Source organism: Colias croceus, chromosome 13 (genome assembly GCF_905220415.1).
Source record: "Colias croceus chromosome 13, ilColCroc2.1".
In the NCBI taxonomy this organism is placed as follows: domain Eukaryota; kingdom Metazoa; phylum Arthropoda; class Insecta; order Lepidoptera; family Pieridae; genus Colias; species Colias croceus.
Genome location: NC_059549.1, coordinates 10292991 through 10319317, shown reverse-complemented (window position 1 = coordinate 10319317; position 26327 = coordinate 10292991). Strand labels below are relative to the sequence as shown.

Here is a 26327-nt window from a genome sequence, read left to right as displayed (position 1 = left end):
CGTCGTCGATAATCTGGTCATCCTCAACTTTGGAATCTGAATCCTCGTGAGGACTGTCTTCTCCGTTGAAAATTGTGATAATGTCGTCTTTATTGAATATATTTGACCGTAACATATTTATAACTGGAACAATGCCGAAAAAAGATATAAAATACACGAAAAACAATCAAAAGTAAAATCACTTAATCTTTATCATCACTTAGTTGAAAGTTACACAAAGCCTAAACATACGTCTCGCAGGCGTGCAACACTTCGATAAATCAAAAATGGCGGGACTTACCTTAATGATACAGGCACCGTCCTCTAGCTCCCGTTGACCACTGAGATAACTAAAGAGGACGACGCACTAGCTTTAACCGTTAAAAAGAGACATCCGATATTCGAAATCGTGTACGCCTCGCAGGCGTAGATTAGGCTTCTAGGGTTAACTAAAAAATCTTTTGAATACAATCTTTATTTATAATTAAACACTTAATTAGATTAAAATGTTAATTTTACACTTTTTTATAAATATATTTTAAATATAACTCGAATCGGGCGTATTTAAAAATGTTAAATTAATTGAAAAGAATAGACAAGCAATATTAGTAAAATACAAAACAATATGGCACTGGCAATAACGACAGCTGTTTGACAGCTCTGCATATTTCGAAAGAAAATCTCTGAAGTGAAAAACCTTTTTTCATTGTTCTTTAAACTAGATAAATAGAAGTTTAGTGTTATAAAGCTTTGTACTGTACATAATCTTATGTATTTTACTCAGTTAGGACTCGGGAAATGCTTATAACTATAAATAGATTGAGCCGTAGGTAGTTAGTAATACGTTCAGATTGTGATGATTTATCGAAGTTTGTGAAGAAATCACTGCCATGGGGAGGAGAGAGGAGCCGGCCTGGATGCAGGGGACGCTGGGGCTGACCATGGCCCGGGAGCGCGGGGACATTGGTCGTAAATTCCAGAACCGACTTCTTGTGACTCGTAGTATGATAGACAGATTAGGTCTAGAAAGCGAGCTTCATGGGCATATGGGATGTGTGAACTGCCTTGAATGGAGTAAAGATGGATCGTAAGTATTTGTATAATCTACGGAGTGCGTTATATTTCAAAGAATGTGTACTAATACGTGCATTTGCGTCGTAGTGTTTTGGCCTCCGCGTCTGATGATCTTCACGTAATCCTGTGGGATCCCTTTCGGTATAAGCAACTTCACAATATAACAACAGGACACACAGGGAACATATTTTCTGTAAAGGTTAGTGGATATATGTATTTCTGTAATTCATTCAATGTGTACTTTAAAAATGTTGCTTGCTTTATTATTCAGTAAAATGGTGACTTAATTGTAGATGTATTATTTTTCCCATTTAATTAACAAAATATGTCATTATAATAAATTAGCAGCTTTAAACAACTAATTTATGTATAAGTGGAAATTGATTGTAATATATATTATTTGTATTATCGCCGTCCCTGGAGAATAAAATGATAACTGCCATTACCACAAAGTTATAAGATATAACAATAGTAACGTAATGGCACCGAATACCGACCACTGATTGATACGGCTAAATGAATCCTTTAAAAGATAAATTAAATACTCTAGAGGTCATAAGAAAAAATGATATTATGAAAGATTACGAACTAATATTTTAAAATATGCACATAATTGTATTTCATATTGGCTTTTTATTACCTAAATTTGGATTTTAACTGTCACGACTGGAAATTAACTGAAAGCACCATTTTCCGACCGACTGAGTACAAATACACGTGTTTCCGACCACTGAGTAGCTAGATTCCGACCAGTCAAATATTTTCTACTAAAATCAACTTTATGATAATAGAAATACAATGGAAATTCGTAAAAACCCGTTTCGTCTTTTCACTGCATCACGCGTGGACCGATTTCGATAATTCTTTTTTTATTATATTACTTGAAGTACGAGGATGGTTCTCATGGAGAGATATTTTAAATATGTACCACGGGCGAAGCCGGGGCGGACCGCTAGTTTTAAATAATATTTGAGCATTTATTATAATAACAAAAACTAACTCTATGTTAGACTGTAGTAGTTTAAAATTACATTTACTCAAACTCAAACTCATAAAATGCCTCACTGGTCATCCACACTAAATTAGAATGTCCCATTGACTACTTTGCCCAATTCTAAAATCCATTTCACCAAAAGATGACCATGATGACCTGAAATAAACGCATGCAATTTCACTCAAGCACAGCGCAAGCAAAAGCAACCCAGTTGGACGGAAACAGGGAAATATATCGCACCTAGATTCCGACCAAACCTAAATTTGCGTAATAAAGCCTCTAAACCGAAATTGATATTCATTTTTAGTTCATTTCTATTTCATATGTACACTTATAAAGATCTCACAATTTCGTAGTTATGCAATTATGTGTCATAAACGTAAAATATAGGGGTTTTAAACCAGACCGATCTTTGTAAATGAATAACAAAAAAATCAAAAAAGAGTGTCAGTTAAAACGTATATTACAAATAATCCATTAAAGTTAGCATTGGTCGCATACAGGTGTGGTATGTAAGCATAGCGTTTAGAATAAATAACTTAATACGAAACCTCCACAAAACAACATGCATAATAGATAATTACCTTCTTTTACAAAGTGCGAAATTCCGTTTACCGACCGATTCGGTCGGATTTCGGAATGTTGTTATTTTGAAAAGCTCCTCATTCCGTCCATAATTATTTGTCCAAAAAAACCTATAAAAACACGCTATCTTTGCATGTATATTTTAAAATTAATAATTTAAAACACCAATAAAACGTTCAAAGTAAATTAACCACAAACTTACCAGAGTATTTAGCGTAAAAATCCAAATGTTTATTTTCACCGTTTTATGTTTTTTTCGCATTCAATTCAATACAAACTACACCCTCGCCTAGCTTTTCTTGGATTGACGAAATGTCGGTTAAAATTTGAAACCCAATTTTGGACAGATGACGTACGATAAGTGATTGGATCGAAAGCCTTCAGTTTCACGAGTGTCGCGCGTATTTTAAACGTTTTATCAAATAAAAATCAAAATGGTCGGATAGAGGAGGCTAGTCGGAAACCGGTGCCGTTACGTTATTCACTGCTTTTTCCCAGAACATAGATAGTATAATGAACAAAAAAAGATAGTATAATGATAGTGAAAAAGTTTCTTTACTCTTTATGTGATAATAACTTTTACAATAATATTCTCGGAAAAACGAATCTGCGAAATAATGACGAATGCTTATCATCATTTTATTCTCGTAAAAATATGTTTTGGCGCCATTTCAAACTCAAACTCAAACATTTATTTATTCAATTAGACTTCTTCGAGAAGCACTTTTGAAACGTCAATACATATTTTTATCATTTACCACCGATTCGGAAAGCAGTATCTATGGAGAAGAATCGGCAAGAAACTCCATAGTTGCTCTTTTAAATCATTTCAGTATTACAATTTAATTTTACAAAATATGTAAGTAACCGTACATCATAATATGCCAAAGAACTGTCCTGCGGTTCTCACGCGACAACCCTCCATGGGTTTTTATCTTCCATATATTCCTTAATGCTGTAATAGGCTCTCTGAACTAAGACGTTTTTTACATAATTCTTAAATTTAGCACTACTAAACTCTTTAATACTATGAGGAATTTTGTTGTAAAAAAGTATACCTTGACCCATAAATGAATTTTTAACTTTAGCTAACCGGTAAAATGGCATTTCAATTTTATTTCTGTTCCTTGTGCCATAACAGTGTCTATCTCCTACTCTTGTGTGTAAGTCTGCGTTTTTGTGTACATATAAAATATTATTAAATATATACTGTGATGGTACAGTGAGGATACCAGTGAGGGTATCATTTGTATGACCATGTACACATTATGATCACGATGATGATTAGGAAGACTGATTCTTATTACTTTTTAATTTTTTATTGTGTTCATTTTTAATATAATAATAGTTTATTACTCTAATATTGTTTTATTAAAAACCCCAAAATAAAAGTTCTAATGATAACTGTGTATTAGTAAATCTAGACATCAGTCAAATGCTTTATGCTACTAACTTTTTAAATTTTAATTATCTTCAGTTCTGATTAAATTATTAAAACTATTTTGAAACATAATAAAAGGTTAAAAAATTAGCTAGCACTGAGCCGTTTTTATCTCTCTACGTCTATTGCTTGGCAAGTTATATTCAATTATCGGTTTTTTATTTTTCCTGAATATGTGTTTTTGCAGTTATCATTTTATTCTCCCGGGACGGCGTTATCATATCCTAAAAATATTGTTCATATTATGTTATTTTGCTTGGCAACTGTTTTTTAATATTAGTAAATTATCTGTATCTTTTACAACTACCTTTTGAAATAAAAATATACAAATATTTACAATAAAAATTAACATCAAGATTAGGAAGTTGTTTGTTAGTCAATAAGAAAAGAATCCTTGACATTTCACACAAATCTAGACACAAAATAAGATAAGAGAATTAGAATAACTAAGAAAAATATACTCATCTATACTTACTAATATTATAAAGCTGAAGAGTTTGTTTGTTTGACGCGCTAATCTCAGGAACTACTGGTCCGATTTGAGAAATTCTTTTGGTGTTAGATAGCCCATTTATCGAGGAAGGCTATAGGCTATATATATCATCACGCTAAGACCAACAGGACTGGAGCAATGCGGGTGAAACCACGCGGCACAGCTGGTTTATGTATATGCATACTCTAGTGCAAGGGAAACATTATTTTTCAATTGGACTCAATAAAAACTATTTGATATATAAAATACTTGTCCTATTGGTTTGATTAAAATAATTTAACCTTTATTATGTATTTTCTTTGTTATTATTGATTTTCTGCTTTCCATCCATACTAATATTATAAATGCTAAAGTAACTCTGTCTGTCTGTCTGTCTGTTACTCAATCACGCCTTAAATAATGAACCAATTTGCATGAAATTTGGTATAGAGATATTTTGATACCCGAGAAAGGACATAGGATAGGTTTTATCCCGAAAATCCTACGGGAACGGGTTTTTCTTTGAAAACGCGAGCGAAGCCGCGGCCGGAAAGCTAGTAGTTCATAATTGGATAATGTGTAAATGTGTACTCTTGATAAATATAAGTATGACACATGAGTATATCAAAACATCAAGTTTTGTTTACAAATTATTAAAATGTTTTGTATCAGCTATATGACATAATAAATTGAAACATCTTCATTAATGATATCTATAAATTGCACAGATAATACCTTAATTATGTTTTTGATTTTAATTGCCTCATTGATAAATTCCACCGGAATTTGAGATTTCTGACTGCATGTTTTATATATTCAAGAGAAAAATGGTGTATGATTTATGCAGTATATAAAACTGTGGATTTAATGTTCTGACTTTTTGGTTTTTCAACCCATATTAATTTTATGATAAACATTTCATTCCATCCATTGCATGTGAAAGAAGCCAGTAAAATAAATAAATGTTTGTGTTTTTACCAGTTACCTTTTCAAACAAATATATTTTGTATTTTCCAGTTCCTCTTATCAGATAATTTAGCCACACGTGTCTATTCGCGTGAATGCAAAATGTTATTTTTTACATCTACTCTATTTTATACATCTACCCACATTCTTTAAAACTATCCACTCAATATTGCTCCAAATTTATCAATTCCTCACAAATGTTTTGCCTTTTCCAGTTCCTCTCATCGGACATAGTAGCAACATGCGCGGCGGACGGATCAGTTCGTGCGCGCAACGTGTGCGGAGGGACGTCTCTACTAGAGTGCGCTTGTCACAGCGGCAGGGTGAAGAGGCTGGCGGTTGCACCGGACAAACCACACTTGCTGTGGTCTGCCGGCGAGGACGGATTGGTTCTGTGAGTGTTTAGAGTATTTTGTTTTTTGATATTGTGAACTGTAAAGTATTGTATGTCGGCATATGCAGTATACAGGGTGTTCTAGAAGTCGACGTCAAGCCGAAATTTTTTAACAGGTAATGCCACACCAGTTATCAGAAAAATTAAAAAAAAACAAGTGTGGCACTCGGGGACTGCCGCGGTAAAGCTATTGCATGCTATGCCTGCAAGCCACACCTCCTCCCGTCGGAGTGGGGAGCGTGAGGTTTTTTCGTTACGGAATTTCTCGATTCGGTCCCCGCGCTCAAGGCCCGCCATAGAAGCTATGAAATAGCTTAATAACAAAATAAGTAATGGGCCATCTTCACAATGGGCAGCGTTGGCCCAACAAATGATTGTCGATGTTTGCGGTGATTATAAATAAACTTCTACAATAATGGCCGATCATAGATATTTAGGTCCTCTACACTATCGTGATTGCCACTATTCGGCCAACGCTGCCCAAAAGGGCCGATGAAGATAGAATGAGGAATATTGATTTCCTGGTTGAGCTTGAAATCCATACTAATATACATAAAAAAAAAAAAAAAAAAAATATATATTAGCAACTTCAAATATAACATTACAATATTGCTCTGCCTTATGACATACATTTCCTTTCCCATCAGGTTGCCTGGTAGAGATTGCTGCTCAGCAATAAGACCGCCTCTTGTACAAACTATGCCTTTCTTTTGTATTTTAATGTTATTTTGTCCTAATTTTTGTTTGTGCAATAAAGTGTTATAAATAAATAAATAAATAATATTATAAATGCGAAAGTAACTCTGTCTGTCTGTCTGTTACTCAATCACGCCTTAACTACTGAACCAATTTGCATGAAATTTGGTATTATAGAGATATTTTGATACCCGAGAAAGGACATAGGCTACTTTTTACCCCGGGAAATAGGATAGGTTTTATTCCGGAAATCCCACGGGAACGGGAACTATGCGGGTTTTTTTTTGACTGCGCGGGCGAAGCTGCGGGTGGAAAGCTAGTTTCTTATAGGTTACTTATTATCCGAATACTATATATATAAAACAAAGTGAAAAGCGAACTAGAAGTTTACATTTGAGTGTGGCTATTATGACGTCATCCATGCATTAACCCTTAGTTGCATACGCCCTAGATAGGCATTTGACCTTTCATTGTTGCTGCATGATTTAATCGAATTATAGTACACAGTAACGATCAACACTGATTGAGGGTCAGAAATAGGCTATGTAGTATCTTCTATATACTAGATTGAAAAATAAATAAAACCTTGACAGATTTTACAATCACCCAATGGTTAGTGTTGTGTACATTTCAATTGCGCGATTTCAATAGATTCACTTTAAATTAAACCTAATTCAGAAGCCTTTAATAGATGCATGTTTGTTGTTTTTCATGGGAAAACCACTGAACGGATTTCGATAATACTTGGCAAGAATGTAACTTATACAGACAAATGGCACAGCCAATGACGATGATTTATTTATCTATAATTTTTGTATTACTACGCAAATGCCTATAGTATTTTCTTAGTATTAAAACTAACTATGATTTTAAAAGGAATATTTTTCAATGCGTTTTGCAAACGTAAGTAAGAGCTCTATTTAAATGCTGAAGTTCAAAGGTCTAGTGCTTATAAATACGTTTTGTGCATAGGAAACCTTTGCCTTGGGACTTATCAGCGCGATCAGTAATGTTGTCAGGATGTATATTGTATTCCATTTATAGAATACCTTATGCATTCTTGTTTATTTCCAAATTACTATTTTTTCATAGAAATAATGTTGGGTCCCAATATACGGGATGGTATATTTTACATGATATTTCAATATATGATTTGTGTTAGTGTTTATTGCACTAAATTTGTTCCTATTTAGATATCAATCCCAAAACTAAAGGTTTGCGTTACTTTCTCAATCCGTAAATATTGGCACTCCCTTTTTAATGACAAAAATATCTGTGCTCCTGCTGGTCTTAGCGAGATGATATTAGCCCATTTATCGAAGAGGCTATACCTTCCTCGATAAATGGGCTATCTAACACCGAAAGAATTTTTGTAATCGGACCAGAAGTTCCCGAGTTTCGCGCGTTCAAACAAACAAACTCTTCATTATATTAGTATAGATAAGCTTTCTCTAACCGTAATCAAATCAATCTTAATTCAGAAAAAAAGTAAAATCATGCTTCATTTTTGACGACAGCCAGCACGATCTGCGCATGCCGCACCGTTGCAACTCGGATTGCGCAAACGTTCTCGTAAATCTGCTCAACCACATGGGCCGGTACGCGGAGGCAAAGTGCGTGGCTGTGAACCCACGTCGCCCATACCAGTTGGCAGTTGGAGCTAACGACTTCTATGTGAGATTGTACGATACGAGGATGATCAAGCTGGGCAGATTGCAGGTTGGTGATGCGGTGAGCGAGGTGTTTTATTTATTTAAGGGCCGATTTTTCAATGCTTGGATAAAACTTATCCGTCCAATAAAGTAACACGATAATATTAAAATGTCACGTAAACTGTCAAATACGGGCAATTAGAATACTTTTTTAAAATGGTAGTTTTATACATTATTCGACGAATAAGTTTTATCCAAGCATTGAAAAATCGACCCTAAAACATGCGTAAAAAATTGTTAGAAAATCTGCCTCTGTGTATTGGGCAGAGTTTTGTGTATACAATGGACTTTGAACGTTATTTCAATGCAAAAAGGTGTTAATTGCAAAGATTTATTATGCAACGCCGCTTGGATTGTGAATCTAATTGTTTATAGTATGTCAATGCATAATATATTTTTTGAAGTTACAGAGGTCATGTATCAATATTGATTCTGTATTTAAACAATCTTCTCAATATTCCACCGCTCGTCCAATGTGCACACTATATTCTATTTAGGGTCTATTTCAATCGTTGGTTAAACCTTATTCGTCTAATTACATTTTATGAAAACGTTTATCGACTTGATATTTTACAGAGCGACATTTTTTATATTATTATTTAATACTTAGATGGATAAGTTTTAACCAAGAATTGAAATCGGTCCTAATACTAACAAACATATTTAAGAGGAGGCTCTCTTTCTCATTTCTGGCACTGAGAGACCGGTAACGGTACTAGACGCTAATACAGCCGTAATAAAGTTGAATTTCGCGTGCGCTCTTTGATCGCGTTCGAGCTCGAAAAGTAAGTCTCAAGTCTTATTTCGTTTATAACTAAAGTAATAATTGATCTAGAGAAAAAATATCTTGGGGTTCGATAGTAAACTCTATTTTCTTACTGTTAACATTTATTTTAGACATAAAGTCCAAGTAAATCTTAAAAAAAAATGTAATAATCCTTAAAAAAGGCATAATTTTTGAATAAAAAATGAATCGAGCGAAAATGTTACAATTACGTAACTGTCTTGTATTGTTGATTGTATGTGTGCCTGTTTCAGAATATTAATGCAAATTCACATAAAATTTAGGGAGCTTCCCCTTAACAAAAATAACATTTTACAGGACTTCCAAATGAACGCGCCAATGTCTCGGCTGATGTGGGAGCGGCAGAACGTGCGATGTTCCCGCGCGGGACACGGCGATCCCGACAACAATATACCGAGAGCGGCTGTGCAGTACTTTGCGCCTGGTGAGTGAGATAGAGATGGGAGGAGAAAGAGATGGTTGGAGAGAGAGAGGAATATAGAAGAGATTGAAGGAGAAAGACAGACAGTTGGAGAGAGAGATATCTACACTAATATTATAAAGAGGAAAACTTTGTTTGTTTGTTTGATTGTAATTAATAGGCTCATAAACTACTGGACCGATGTTAAAAATTCTTTCACCATTCGAAAGCTACATTATCCATGCGTAATATAGGATAGGTTTTATCCCGGAATTTCCACGGGAACGGGAACTATGCGAGTTTTTCTTTGAAACCGCGGGCGGAGCCGCCGGCGGAAAGCTAGTATTGATATAGAAAAGTAAATATAATTATAGAAATATATGGTAGAAGAGAGAGAGATATAGAAATAGAGAAAGAAGTAAGAGTTACTGAGAATTGTTAAAAACTCTTGTTTTTTAGATATTATAAAAAGACTAGCTTTCCACCCGCGGCATCGCCCGCGCTGTCAAAGAAAAACCCGCATAGTTCCCGTTCCCGTGGAATTTCCGGGACAAAACCTATCCTATGCCCTTTCTCGGGTATCAAAATATCTCCATACCAAATTTCATGCAAAATGGTTCAGTAGTTAAGGCGTGATTGAGTAACAGACAGACAGACATAGTTAGTTACTTTCGCATTTATAATATTAGTATGGATTAGGCGTATTAAACTGTAGCTATTCATTATTTGTGCAGTTTTGTGTTGAATGAGTATTCGTCGTGAACCATCGATATTCTTTTTATATTTGATATATTTAATAATAGCAGAATAAACGCTTTTTGAAGAATTTTAATTTTACCCAATTTTGCAGGTCACTTATCAATGGAGCCGAACGACCACACGTATCCAAAGAAAGCGGTCACGTACATCGCTTTCAGCCACGATGGGAACGAGTTGCTCGTCAATTTGGGATCTGAACAAGTTAGTTATTTTAATTTACGTATTTTAGTGATAAATTAAATAATTATAAATGTTATACTTTAAAATGTACATATATAATATCGCTCATTTTTACTTTTTTTCACAATCTAAGCTATAATTTCATTGAATGTTGTAACTTTAAACACAAACAAGTGATAACTGCGTTAAAAACAACCGACTTCAAACTTGCACTTGCAAAATTTACAAATACCTACAGACAAAAATGCTCATAAAATAAAAACTACTGGGCCTATCCGAATAAAATTTTTATGGGACCAATTCGACACCATCCCGCATCGAACAAAAAAAGAATCACGTAAATCGGTTCAGAAACCTCGGAGTAATCGGTGTACATACATAAAAAATAAAAAAAAATAAAAAAAATATACCGGCCGAATTGATAACCTCCTCCTTTTTTTTGAAGTCGGTTAAAAACGTTTCCATAAAGTTTGATATGAAGGTATATAAGTCACTAGAATAATATACAAAATATTTTTATTTGGAATCTTTTATTGTCGACGTCTAATGGTCCACAGACACCAGCTGACGTATAATACACCATGTTGTAACCAGCTGATTATTTTTTTTCGTTGAGATATTGGGTTAGCTACAATTTGACAAATTTTTAGCTGAGAGGAAATGAATGAATGTATTTTTTTTTCCTACGTGCGTGGGAGACTACAACCGCTCACCCCCCCCCCCCCCCCAACCGAGCGCCAGCTGACGTTCACGAGGCTTTATAATACTATACTCTGATGCGTCTGACGAATTATCTCTTGAGAGGAAATAATTAACCAAATTTGCACCTGGCTCCCTAACCATAAAGTTGACAGAGAATTAAGGCCGTGTACGCGGTCCGTGCGCTGTTTGGCTCAAATATGTGATTTTTCAAACCAGATTGTCCATCAACCACTTATCTTACAAACATATGAATTACTAATAATTTTAGGAAATTTTATTGTCTATATAGTTAGTTAAGAGTTTTTTTCAATTAATACAGTATTTGTGAATACCATCAAGATAACTGAGCCGATGATTACTTGATTTCGCTTTTAGTGTCAATTTCGAAGCTAAAAATATCTGAAATCGCTGACAGATCTAACACACAATTTTTTTTAACTAACTGCAAAAATCCTTATTAAAATAGTTAGTTAAAAGATTTTTTTATTTTGGACTCCTAACTTACGAAATTAAAATCCGAACAATGTGAATTTTTTTAGAAATTATAGTCGACAAAATGATTATTTTCAGCAAGATATTTGACTTAGTTTAATATAATTTTTACATATTGCAATAAAAGAACGTCTTACTTATAAGATAAAATTTAAAAAATCAACTAAGGTACCTCTATTATTTTTCTACAATTTTTTTTAAAGTACTATAAAACACTGCGCGCGACCCGATTAAAATCAGTCGGCAGCGAGCCTTTCCAGAGAGAGGACATGTTGCTCGGCGCTCTCCTGTGGACCTATGCTGTTCATAGTAAAAGGATAGCGCAAGCCGCGATCTATCGTAATAGATCGCGGAGATTTTGACTTGCGTTAAATTGAATAAGCCCTCTTAATGTATGTAATATTTTTAGATATACTTATACGACATAAACTCAGCCAGGCGGCCAGTATTCGTAGAGAGTTTCATAATCCAACACAATCACGGGTACCGCGAGGGTGAAGCCAAGAATGGTACGAAAAACGACACCAAAAACGGTACAAGTGATACCAAAAACGGTACCAATAACGGTACCGTTATTGAAGGCAGCAACGGTACCGTGGATCAACAGTTGCCGGAAAAAGTGCAACAGATGAAGGAAATGGTGAGAGAATTATTTATTTCTGCTATTTTTGTTAAATATTTCACTTTTAAATATTATTATCAACTAAAAATTAATTTTTTTTTTGGTGACCATTTTAGATAGCACACTTTGCTTGCTCTGGCAAAAAAAACATTGAAAATGTATTGAATGCCAATATGTATTTTGTTTCCGTGTAAAGTCTATATCAAATATAAACTTTATGACCATAGTAAGAAGTATCAGTTTTGTTTGATATCCATTGTTTCTCGATTTTCCGCTTATACAACACGATAATGAACCCTATATCAATGGATTATGAATCAATTTTGATTGTTGATTCTTATATTTTCTTCACTTTTTAGGCCAACGAGCTAGTAAACAGGAGCAATTATTCAGCCGCAGTGGAATTGTACAATGTCGCCATATCGGAGTGTCCGAACTGCGCCATTTTGTATTCGAACAGAGCGGCCGCGCTTATGAGGAGGGGATGGTGAGTGTTTTTTATTACTTGTAATTTATTTGAAATGTTTTTTCAAAATATTTATAAGCGAAAGAAAGCTTAAAAATTAAAATACCTCATATATTGTTTTGGTACCTTGGTTAAAGTGGTATAAATGTGGTACTGGGTTCGATTCCCAGTCAAGACAAAGAAGAAGAGTAATTGAAAAAAACTTGCCATATTCTAGACAACATACTTGTTGACAGATGTAAAAACAGTACAGCAGCCCATTTAGTTGTTTGATTTTACGAGGGTATTTTATAAAATACTAGCTTACCACTCGCGGCTTCGCCCGCTTTGTCTAAAACCTAATAAATTATATACTAAAACCTTCCTCTTGAATCACTCTATTAAAAAAACCGCATCCAAATCCGTTGCGTAGTTTTAAGGATTTAAGCATACTAAGAGACATAGGGAAATAGGGACAGAGAAAACGACTTTGTTTTATACTATGTAATGAAATCAATTCTTGTTTATTTTGAATTTGAATTCCAAGGTCCGGCGATACATACGCGGCGATCCGAGACTGCTACAAGGCAATAAAACTGGACGCCAACCACGTGAAGTCTCACTTCCGTCTCGCAAAGGGTCTGATGGACCTCAAGCGAGCTAGAGAAGCCCACGAGTGCCTGCTGTACTTTAAGGACAAGTTCCCGAAACACGCGACCAGCCATGCGGTGTTTCTGCTGCAGAAGGATATCAATGTGGCCCTGGAGTCGATGGAAACGCAGCCAGATGAAGGTATGGGAGTAGTTCATAAACTGTTAAACGTGAAGTCCCATGTCCCCTAGTGGGGTAAGGGCCAGATGCATTATACATCTGTTTCACTGATCGATTTTCTTTAGGGACAAGTAGGCGATCAGCCTTCTGTGTCCTGCCAGACCGAGACATTTTTTTTTCTTTGGGAATCGAACCCAGGACCCCTCGGTGCTCACGGTGCTCACGCTCACGTGTCAACCACTGTACAAAGGAAGCGGCCGAAATTAAATATCTTAAACTTTTAAGAGCGTTTAATTATAATAATTTAACTACATAATTCTGTGCTATGTTCTTTCTATATGCAAACAAAAGAAATTACAGAAAAAAGAGCGTGTGTGTCAGAAATGAAACTGGCAAGATTCAATGATACCAAAGTCGTCGCCTTACTCGTAACGGTATTGACATGACGGGACCTTGAAATTTTACTCCAATCGTTCTTGAGTTATTTGTACTATAATAACACGACTTTCTTTTATGTATATTGATTTAAGCTAAACTTAAACGGTACTGGTAAATTTTATAATATACTAGCTTTCCGCCCGCGGCCTCGTCCGCTGGGTCTAAAATCTAATACATTATGCATATAAACCTTTTTCTTCATTCACTCTATCTATTAAAAAAAAGTGTGTGTACTTATGTACACGCATTAGAAGTTATACTTCTTTGGCGTATGGAAAAAAATACTAGAATATACAACTTGAACATAGTTATCAATTTTCATACCACCTAGAACTAACTTCATGCTGTTAAATTTAGGTGTCGGTGTGCGCGCGCATCGTAAAAATTCTATTCTATTATATATATATATATATATATATATATATATATAAATACCAACTTGGGCACTAAGTTGATCCAGCCCGACTCTCGTGCATTCCTGACTCCACCTTTACCCCAATATTACTCGACTCCGGTTGCATAGATCTTCCCCGGAGTGGCAACGGCGCAAATTTTTGGGCGATGTTGCCAAACGTATTCATGGAGAAATTGATATACTCAACATTTTTATTGCTAAGATCTCGAACTGAATCGACTCCGTAACGGCCGAAATTCAGAAACCCATAAACACTTGTTGGCTCCGTTTTATATACCAAATCCAAAGTCGTATGTTGATCAGATTCATTTATATTATCAAAATTACAGCTTTATTTGATCCGACAAAACGAAACTGTATATTAAGTAACGTAGATTAATTTTTCGTAATCACTACAGTATTTGTTGGCTCCGTACACAAACATATTATAGTTAGGTATAATGTTCCATACATTGCTAAATCCGCCTAGACTAGACGAACTCGACTCAGTAACGGTTCAAATTTTGAAATGCTCAAACACTTCTTGACTCGGTTTTATATACCAAATCATAAGTCGTATGTTGATCTGTTCCATTTATATGCACTTGCATGATATTGACATGGGGATATGAAATTAGGGCTAGCAAAAATCTCCTGAGTTTTATGGAAGTTGAAGAAGTCGACCGTAATTCAATTGAGACTTATAGAAAACGTTGTGAAACTAAAAATACGGAATCCTAAAAAGATAGATATTTGGACGAACCTTTCGTCATACAGTGCCGGTGATAATAATTCTCAAGTAGTATGCAACCTACAAATAACAACCTACCTCTTTAATCAGGGCAACTCTTTGGCGAACGCTACACGTAAGATCCATATTGTGATCCGTCAATATTTACTATCGGATTACGATATTTATTGACGTGTAGGATAGTGTATTGACGGATCAAAATATATCACTGGATTTCTGGAAATCCTTATACACGTCAACAAATATTATGATAAATATCAAGATAATTATCATAATATTTGTTGACGTGTAGCGTTCGCCTTTGCCCTGATTCTGACATCAATCTGATAAAATAATTAAAATGTTAGATTCAGGTGAAACAAATGACGACTCATATTCCTGCACAAATTATCCATTGTTGAGTAAATATGTGCCAGTGGATGATGGATCGCATCTCGATCTATCGTAGCTAAGTACGTTTTCTACGAGTTCTACGCCAACTGATACTCAAATTAACAACCGCTAAAACAAGATTGCAGATTTAGTGATGATATGAAGGATATTCGGTCGGAGTTGAGCCGTATTAGTACATTACTTGAAAAATATGTATGCTCAAATGAACAAATAGTAAACAAAATTCATGAAAACATTTCTGAGGTAAAAACACAAATTACCGAAATTAAATCGTCCAACGAACAATCCTTGAATTTCATTCGCCAAAATACGAATCAAATCAATGAAATTAAGTCATCAGTATGTATGATTATTACTGAACAAAACATATTGAAGAGTACTATTTCTCAATTAGAATCCCAGATAAACTAGGGTGAGAGTAAAATAAAATCACTGGAATTAAATCTTCAATCAATAAATCAGTCAGCCAATCCATCGGGTTTTACGTCTAAAAATCAACTTCATATAAATTAAAACTTAATCAAGGAACTACGGGACAGAAAGAGCCACGAAAAAAATGTAATTTTTACTGGTTTCCCAGAATCGACATCTTATAACTCAGAGGAGAGGAAATCTAAGGACAACGACGAAATTTTAAAAAATCACCTCACTAATAAGTTCAGACCTACCGAAGCCAGTAAAAATATATAATTATAAATAACCTTAATTCAAACTGTAGTACAGGTCTTGTGGTATTACTACAAAAGCAATTTAATGCATCAAAGAAAAATTAAATCATACCTTAAGCGACTGTTTTAACCAAGCCATAAGTCAAAGACGTTTTCCGGACTCGTTAAAAATAGCGAAGGTAACTCCTATCTATAAGAGTGGCTCAAATTTTGAACCTGGTAACTATAGGCCAATCTAGGTTTTGCCAGTATTGTCAAAAATATTGGAGAAGATTTTACACACGAGATTAGAAAAATATTTAGACTCATTTAATTTTATTTCAGTGCGTCAATACGGATTTAAGCCAAAAAGTAACACTCTGTCAGCGACTATGGACCTAACTATTAAAATAAAACAGAACATTGACGCAAACAATATAGTTTTGGGAGTGTTTATTGACCTACAAAAGGCCTTCGATACCGTTTCTCACGAACTTTTAATAAAGAAATTAATATCCATTAACATTAATGGTAAAGCACTAGATGCTGAAATCGTATTTAAAAAATCGATCACAAATAGTTAAAATAGATAACCACGATAGCATTCCCTTACCAATTACATGTGGCATACCACAAGGTTCGATTCTAGGCCCATTGCTTTTTTTAATTTATATTAATAATTTACAGGATTTAAAGCTAAATGGTCACCTAACACTTTATGCGGATGACACCCGTCTGTTTTATTTTGGTCCCTCTATACATGATATGATAGCGCAAGCACAAAATGATTTAAATAAATTAAATAAATGGTTTCAATGCAATCTACTAACAATAAACATATCTAAAACATGTTATATTAAATTCAAAGCTCATAACAAAATTATTCCACCACACGCTCCACTTAAAATTAACGGTGTTGTATTAGAACATAAAACCCACGAGAAATACATAGGTTTGCGAATCGGCAACTCTCTGAAATGGAATTATCACATCGACCACCTAAAAAATAAATTATCAACACTTCTTAGATCTCTGCGTAATATTACTTCTTGCATTCCTCATAAATTACGCCACACCATCTACAACACGTTAGTAAAGCCGCACCTAATGTGTTTAATAGAAGTATGGGGGAGTGCTTACAAAAATAAATTAGCGCCACTCCAAATTTTACAAAATAAAATCATTAAAACTATCTTTAACTATCCTTTTTTAACTTCTACAAATAAAATCTACGACGACACTAAAATAATGAATTTAAAACAATTATACTTTTATAATACGTGTATGTTCATCCGCAAAGCGCTACATAAAAACATAAATACAAATATTATAATCTCAACATCAAATCGCCACTATCCTAATAGACGATCTAGCTATCTTGCCCTCCCGAAGATCCGAACAAATTATGGAAGGCGAACGGCAACATACGTTTCTATAACGGGAATTAATGTCTTTAAACCTTCAAATGGCTAAGGCCGCAAGCGACCAATGGCTGAGCTCGGTGGGCTCTGATTGGCTCATTTGAATCGGATCAACAAGAGCTAAAACGCAAAAAAGGTGGATTTGTATAAAAAGCACGTAATTATTATTATTACTGATGATGACACTTGTGGCTCCGTTCGGATCCACGTGCGGACGGTGGTGTGGCAATGGATCCACAAATACCAACCGGATCAACAAGTGAAAACGGATCAAATAATTACTAACTATATGGCACGTTTGATCAACATAGTGCCCATGGAGATATCTATATATATATATATATATATATATATATATAGAATATAGGATGATATAGAATATAGGACCGTGGATATATATATATATATATATATATATATATACTATAATATTATTAATAGTATAACTTCAAAAACCGCATCAAAATCCGTTGTGTAGTTTTAAACATGTAAGCATACATAGGGTCAAAGAAAGCGACTTTGCTTTATACTATGTAGTAATTTTACGATTGAAAAGCTCTTCTATTATAAAGTCTACAAAAATTAATAAAAATTTAAGTTTAAGTGATTATAAATCAGGTTTTCTTTCAGCGTCAGAAGAGGAAGGGCAAACCGGTAGTGCCCTAGAGAGGCAGTTACGTAGTTCCGCGTTGGACTACAGCCATCGGTTCTTGGGACACTGTAATACAACTACAGATATTAAAGAGGCAAATTTCTTAGGACCAGATGCGAATTTCTTGGCTGCTGGGTGAGTATTGTACAAATTGAGGGTAGAATATGTAAAAATATTGTATAATGGAAAAGTATAGAAAACGTAATTATGGATGGATTTGTGAAGAAATCCAGGAAAAATAGGTAGATCTGGAAAAATTTATTGGTTAAGGTCTGTTAGGGATTTCGAAAATAAATTATTGTGAGCGGGATTCGACTTGTCCCTTTTTTGGTTACTATTTGGTCAGTGTCAAGTTACTTTTACGATTTTTTTGACTGATACAAAATTGTTAAACTGAATTTGTAATGCTGTTTTAAAAATCCAAAATTGTTTATTGATCGGACGTAAAATGCCACCAAAATGACAATTTTGTAAAATGTTGTTTACAGATTATTACACAGTATTAATCGCATTAATATGTCAATAAAGTTTTTATTTATTGAAATGAAACATCGTTATCGGGTTGGAAAAAAATTTAGTGTAACATTTTTTCGTTACGCGTAACATTTTTCCGTTACGCGCCATCTTTTTCTTATCCCTACCACGCGTGATTCGACGTATTTCTGTAAAGTTGCATATAGTAAATTATTTTTTGAAAAATAAGGTCATAAAGAAGGTTCACTTCTTACGTGTGTACACTAGTACACGCGCACATTTTTATTTATTTATTTATTTATTTAACTCTTTAATAGTTGTACAGATATGAAAACCTTAGAACTAGTTAAACATAGAACAGAGTAGGTACAACTATTTTGGCGGCCTTATCACTTAATAGTGATCTCTTCCAGGCAACCACGGTAAAAGGTAAACAGGCAGAAAGATTGGCGGGACGAGAACAGAATTTTTATTTTATTTAACCCTGATTTATTAAAAGTTATTTTATTAAATCGTTTCCACAGCTCTGACGACGGTTCGATGTTCGTGTGGTCCCGTCGCTCGGGCAACATCGTGCGTTGTTTACGAGCTGACGAGTCGATACTGAACTGCGTGCAACTGCACCCGTCCATGTTCCTGCTGGCCACCAGCGGCATTGAGGCCGTCGTCAGGCTCTGGAGCCCCAAATCCGAGGTATTTATATACTGGAGTATTTTATTTTTATTTTATTTTATTTATTTATATATATAATAAATGCTTTCTTTCTTTCTTTCTATTTAGGTCATCCAACATCAGTCACAACAATACTTAGAGCTAGGGTACATAATATAAAGAAAGACAATTGTGACAAACATTTACAGGATAACACAACACGATTATTGAGTCAAGTCACTATAAACACAAAACAAAAAAAATAAATAAAAAAAAAACAAAATTAAGATAATTCCTTTAAATACTTGCGGATTTTATTACAGTTGTCGTGAAAAATATCAATAAAATTATTGGTTACTAGCTGTGCTCCGCGGTTTCACCCGCAGTACTCCGCTCCTGTTGGTCGTAGCGAGATGATAGATAGCCTAGGCCTTCCTCGATAAATAGGCTACCTAACACTGAAATAATTTTTCAAATCGGATCAATAGTTCCTGAGATTAGCGCATTCAAACAAACTCTTCAGCTTTATAATATTAGTATAGATTTATCGATGTGCGTTGGTCGAGTCGATATTGAACTGCGTACAACTGCATAAAAATAAATTTACAGTAAAATTAAAATTAAAACATGATATAAATCTAAGAGGTGGAGCCAAATCGGTAAGTTATGCAAATACATTAAAAATGTTCCAGTTGTTTTATATCAGCAAACAACAGCAATGCGCCAATGCAGTTCACAATAAAACGTAAATCGTAAATTTGGTCCTTCGAGCCGGATTTACTGATAAGCGATTAGCAGTAATAAATGATCTTTCTTTTTTATATTTTGCCGGCGGCTGAATTTTAAAACTATGTGGGCTGGTTATATCCTCTATATTGGGCATCTTGGGTAACTTCGAGCATCAAAAGACATAAACGGAATCTAACACTGACACTAATATCCGAAATCATTTATGAACTGAAATGAATACTTTGTATAGCAAATCTAAACTCAAACTAATATAGAGACTGATATAGACTCGAACAGACAAGTCCGCTCGGCACGAGCTCCAACACTTGAATGCCCGTGCGCTTGCGTTCGGTAATATCAGGTGGGGATCTCCGACATATATCTATACGTTTGTATGTCTGCAGGACGGCAGCCCAGAGTCCCGGCTGGTGGACAGTGTGACGGCAGCTGCTGCGAACCAGCAGCGCATGCGCAGCGACCCGTTCGAGGCGATGCTGCTCAACATCTCGTTCGCCGGCGGGCCCGAGCGCGACCTGCAGTCGCCCGTCTGCCGCGCCACGTACGTGTGCACACAGACACACATGCTCGAACACACAGGCACACACACAACACACATGCTCGAACACACAGGCACACACACAACACACATGCTCGAACACACAGGCACACACACAACACACATGCTCGAACACACAGGCACACACACAACACACATGCTCGAACACACAGGCACACACACAACACACATGCTCGAACACACAGGCACACACACAACACACATGCTCGAACACACAGGCACACACACAACACACATGCTCGAACACACAGGCACACATAGAGACGCACGCACAGACACACACACAAACACGCTAGTGCACTCATATACACACACAAACACGCTAGTGCACTCATATACACACACAAACACGCTAGCGCGCTCACACGCGCGCACTCATACACAGACGCGCGCTCAAACACACACATATGCGCGTAAACACACACAGACACATACGTGCGCTCTAAAACATGCGTGCGGACACACACACGCGCACACACGCGCGAGCACATGCGTCTCACTTACTCGCTCTGTGGACGTTAATAAGAAAATAAATATTTCAGAACACTTTTCACACACGGCACGATCTGATCCCATACTAAGCTTTCGCTTGTGTTATGGAAATCAGATGGCTGATAAACATACATATATAATTTTAAATAAATACTTATATAGATAATTAACACCCAGACACAGAGCAAACATCTATGTTCATCACATAAATATTTGCCCCGGGTGGGAATCGATCCCACGACCTCTAGCTTGGAAGGCAAGGCCACTAATAACCAAGCCAACCGGTCAGTTATACAATCATATATAAAGTTTGTGAGGATGTGTATGTCTGTGTGTTTGTTACTCTTTCACGCAAATACTACTGAACCGATTACAATCAAATTTAGCACACATATAGAGGATAACTTGTATTAACACATAAGATAGGTTTTATCCCGGAAATCCCACGGGAACGGGAACTAAGCGGGTTTTTCTTTGAAAACGCGGGCGAAGCCGCGGGCGGAAAGTTAGTACAAGATACATTCCATTCTACATGCAATCGTCCGTTTGCCACGGCACGTACACACGCATGCGTACGCGCATCATGTCTTACACACTCTTATATTCTCAATCTTTCTGTAACTATTAAGTACTTCTCATACGTAAATTAATGTCAAACTATTGATGAATATCGTAATTTTTAAGTCAAACAAAATTCAAAACATAGCTCAATCTCTTTTAGAAGCGAAACTTCTTTATCGGGGTTGGAAAAAAATTTAGTGTAACATTTTTCCGTTACGCGCCATCTTTTTCTTATCCCTACCACGCGTGATTCGACGTATTTCTGTAAAGTTGCATAAAGTAAATTATTTTTTGAAAATAAGGCCATAAAGAAGTTTCACTTCTTACGTGTGTACACTAGTACACACACACTTTTTTTTAACGAGGTAGTTTTAGTAAATTATTTTTTTTTTTTATTTCAGGTAAAGAAAGTTCACCAAGCCTGTGAATTCGAGTCAAATGTAAATAGTTATTATATATAAACACATATTATATTATTTGTTGTTAAACATAACATTTCGCGTTAATGTTGATTCCTAAGTTTATGTTAAACACCGCGCCGATAATGGATCGAATTTAAAAAACGGTGGGTTTGCATACGTGCGAGCGAGACAGCATGTCGGTGCGCAAGTGAGATGGTGATACGATTTGTCAAATCGATCCTTTATTGGCTCGGATTTTAGTTCCACAACCGAGAGTAGGGTAAAGGCCCTTGTTAAGACTCAAAATTATTTAATTTAGTGGTTAATTGTGATTTTTTTTTGGAATATTTTTTTTTAACTATCGGTTACCGATTAAGTTAAATGGCACACAGTAATTAGCCGAATCGGCTAATTATTTGATGCAATTTGATTACTCCACAATTCGTGACAAGCGACAAGCGCGACTGACGTACGCACTGATGGTCGGTGAAGAACTGCAACCGGCCTAAGGGAAACACTCTAAAAATAATACTTGAAGACCCTAGACACTGCATATTATTATATAGGTATATTATAAATATGTTATTCAGCCAATACTGTCATATCCACTTTGTAAAATCTAGTTAAAATATATCCTACATCCTCCAAAACATAATCATACAACTTCCTAGTAACTGTTCACTTGACAAACTAACATGAACAATATTTATACGTTATACCAGGTGAAAGGTAAGACGTTAGACAAATTCAGACAGGAGCTTCGTAAAAAAAATTTGGACTTTGTAAGGAAACTTCGCTAATCAGCTGACCGATTTCCATACAAAGTCCAAATTTTTTTCTACGAATTCAGCAAAGTTGTAGAACAAAAGTTGTTCAGTTTCATGAGAAGAAGCTCCTGTCAAAATACGTCTGACGTCTTACCAGTCACCCTGTATACATTACAAGTGTATTTCTATACTGTATGCTTTTTACAATATATATTTTTTTATTGCAAAATGCTGCCCAAAAGTCTATCATTTTCCTTTTTAATATTTTACACTTGTAAACGTAAAAATGTTCATGCAGGCTTGTCAAGCTTACAGTTAGTGTATAACACCAGCCTCATACTTGTAAACTTTTTAAATCTAACGTTGTAACGTTAATTCAGTTTTTTCTAAACGTTAATCTAACGGTTAATTGAGTTTTTTTTTCTTGTATAATTCAAATGACTGTGTGGGATACAAAAAACTGTAACTTATGTTGTGATGATGATCAAAAGTTTATGAGTAAGAGCCTACATCACGTCTTCCTTAAAAAACCAAGTGTTTGTTTGGTTAATTTACCCTATATTCTAACTATTATAATATTTTTGATACCTATTCGTTTTTCTGCGAGTGTTCGTTAATTAAAGCCTGCAAAACATTTCCTTGAGCAAAGGCTCGAGATCGATGTTTTCTTTATTTTTTATAATCAATAAAAAAGTGAATGAATAAATCACGCTATTTATTATGTTCGTTGTAAAGTCTTTGATTTCTATGTTATGTCGATTACGGTCTAGTGAGACTGATTGAATTATTCATATAAGATCTTTTTTTTTTAAAGAATGTTTTTTTTTTTCTTTTATGAACATGCTACTCACAAGCTGTTATTTTTAAACTATTTCATTTTCATTGTTTGTTTTCTTCATACTTATTACATTTGAACAACTGCATTGGCCTTCTCGTTCTAGCAAATGACGTAACTGAATGACAGAAAGAGGTAGGTTAATTTATTTTGCTTTGTTTATGGAAATGTCATTTTCACACAGTTATAGTGGTCATAGACTATAAAATATGTATACTAGAAGTTGGAGTTATAGACAACCTAGGCCCTAGGGATTTATTACATATTTGTAAGGGTGAGGGTTGAAATAATCGCCTTAATAGTTAATTATTTATAACGGAATACAATTGATTCAGTAGATTTAAGTGCACAATCCCATAAACCCATTTTGGGAGATAAACTACCTAACCTAAAAACTAAAACCATAACCAAACAATTTAAAAAAAAAACGAGACCATAAAAAGTATCGATCAGACTTGTTACAGAACTCCAAATAGATTTTTTTTTTCAATATCCCATAAAAATATACGGAAATAAACGTCAAATTCACCTACCCTTATATTTATACGGTCTTACTAATAAAATGTTATCCATTCGCTATGCAATGGATTAGTCATTGCAATAACCTGTCTTGTTTTTATGATTGACGTTTCATGTGAGCAAGAGCAGGACACAGCTATTGTATAAAATGGTAGAAATTTATCCATTGTTTAACTTTTTATTAGTAAGGCCGTTAGTTACTTAGGGTAACTTATATTCATGTCATAAACTTTCTTTCAAAAAATATATTTTTGTATCGTTTATTACAATAAGTCCTTTTGACTTTTCCATGTAGGTAACACGTTAGCTAGACTTGACGTCCGTAATATTTAAGCATTATAATGGATACCTTATTGTGTATAATAGATAAATAAATAATATGTATTGTGAAAGGAGATGTTTCAGGTTTTAAAAGCATTGAGAATTATAACTGACAGTTATTTATGAAAGATACGATAAAACAAAATGGCGCATATGCGTGAAATGTCATTTTGACAGATTGCAAAAACATAAGATGATACTTTACGTCTAGAAGTGTTGAATATAATATATCAGTGACTATGTCAGCAAGTTGCAAAGCTGAATTTGAACAAAATAATTATTTTAAGTTTTTTTATTGAAGAAAGACCTGAAACACCTCCTTAAATAATTTCATAAGATATTCCATGACTACAAAGTTATATTATAACTCATGCTTAATCAGTAACTAATAAAAACAAAATTATGTGAAAGTGACTTTTTGTTATTATTGTGTAAGGCGATTTGGCTAACTGTGTTTAACAGTCTATAGGTAATACGTTAGTATTGGGCTGTGTAAATAAAACTAAGTTTAAACTGTATTTTGGTTTTATTTTATACCCTTTAAATACATAATAGGTAATATTATTTACAAATTACCCTTTAGACTTGATTTCGATTTCCGATTTAAGCTTCTGATTTAATAACAAGTGTTAGTATGGAATTTATTATTACACAAATCTATCTTATATCAAAAAAAATACAAGAAATTAACTAAGGGCTGATTTTTCAATCCTTGGTTAAAATTTATTCGTTGAATAACGTATTAAACTTCCATTTCAAAAATGTATTCTAATTACCTGTATTTGACAGTGTACAAGTGACATTTTAATATTATCGTGTAATAATACTTCATTGGACGGGTTATTATAAATAATATGGGTTAAAGCCAGGATTGAAAACTCGGCCCTAAATAGAGATAAGTAATTATCTACTAACTTACCCAAATCCTACTACAGTCAATTTTAGACATACATAATTCATATTTTAAAGTAAAACAATACATAACATTTACAACAATTAAAAAAATGTGTGCGTGTAATAGTGTACACACGTAAGAAGTGAAACTTCTTTATTACCTTATTTTTCAAAAAATAATTTACTATATGCAACTTTACAGAAATACGAACTTTACAGAAGTCGAATCACGCGTGGTAGGAATAAGAAAAAGATGGCGCGTAACGGAAAATGTCACAGGTAACGAAAAAATGTTACACTAAATTCCGACCATTACTTGCAAGCTTCTCCTACTTGCGTCGTTTCCTCGACATTTCCTTTTCCCTTCATAACTTCACCTACTCCTGTACTTCCTCCTCACAAAGCTTCCCATAACTCTTCCGAGATCCACAGTAGAGCATCGCGTCTAGGAGCAGGAACTCTTACCCCGTTGGCGATGAGTAACGCCAACGGTGGTGGAGTTACCAAGCCCAGACACGGTTGCAGACAATATGGCACCCATAGTTAGCAGCTAGATGGGACCTCAAAGTTGCAGAGAGGCTGGTGTTAGCCTAGAAACGGTTGCAGACAATGTTAGTTGTTAGATAATTCTTCGTCGTTGCAGTCTGCGGAGATAGTACCTATAGTAAGCTGCTAGATAATATCTTCGTAGTTGCAGAGAAGGTGGAGTTTAGAGTTACCAAGCGGTTTCAGATAATATTAGCTGCTAGATAAGTCTTCGTAGTTGCAGTAGCGGAGATACAGAATTGCAGTCTTCAGATTTTCATCTGAAATGAAATAAACGGAGTATTATGTTATGTATCGATATTGAAGTAAGTATTTGCATACAACATTTATAATTATTGTAAAATTTCATATTTAAATCTATCTTGCGCATTGTCA

General features: G+C 34.8%; 1 protein-coding gene across 2 annotated transcripts; it reads left to right on the top strand.

Annotated features, from left to right (window-relative positions):
- Positions 1–627: 627 nt before the first annotated feature.
- Positions 628–22965, top strand: LOC123696693 (WD and tetratricopeptide repeats protein 1). Of its 2 annotated transcripts, none has more exons than XM_045643047.1 (13): positions 628–1066; positions 1141–1252; positions 5727–5905; positions 8119–8320; positions 9416–9542; positions 10369–10478; positions 12061–12291; positions 12633–12760; positions 13266–13510; positions 18164–18320; positions 19184–19352; positions 20444–20598; positions 22071–22965. In XM_045643047.1, the coding sequence occupies exons 1-13, from the start codon at positions 870–872 to the stop codon at positions 22072–22074; spliced, it is 2016 nt and encodes a 671-aa protein (XP_045499003.1). In that variant the 5' UTR covers positions 628–869; the 3' UTR covers positions 22075–22965. The 2 variants fall into 2 exon arrangements, with proteins under 2 accessions (XP_045499003.1, XP_045499002.1); XM_045643046.1 differs by having other exon boundaries at positions 8119–8332.
- Positions 22966–26327: the final 3362 nt, after the last annotated feature.

Bases quoted from the DNA above. Each gene is read 5' to 3' on its own strand.
- LOC123696693 (XM_045643046.1), top strand. From the start codon at position 870: ATGGGGAGGAGAGAGGAGCCGGCCTGGATGCAGGGGACGCTGGGGCTG. The intron at 12,292-12,632 runs GTGAGAGAATTA...TTCACTTTTTAG, and splicing joins TGCAACAGATGAAGGAAATG to GCCAACGAGCTAGTAAACAG. The intron at 19,353-20,443 runs GTATTTATATAC...GTATGTCTGCAG, and splicing joins TCTGGAGCCCCAAATCCGAG to GACGGCAGCCCAGAGTCCCG.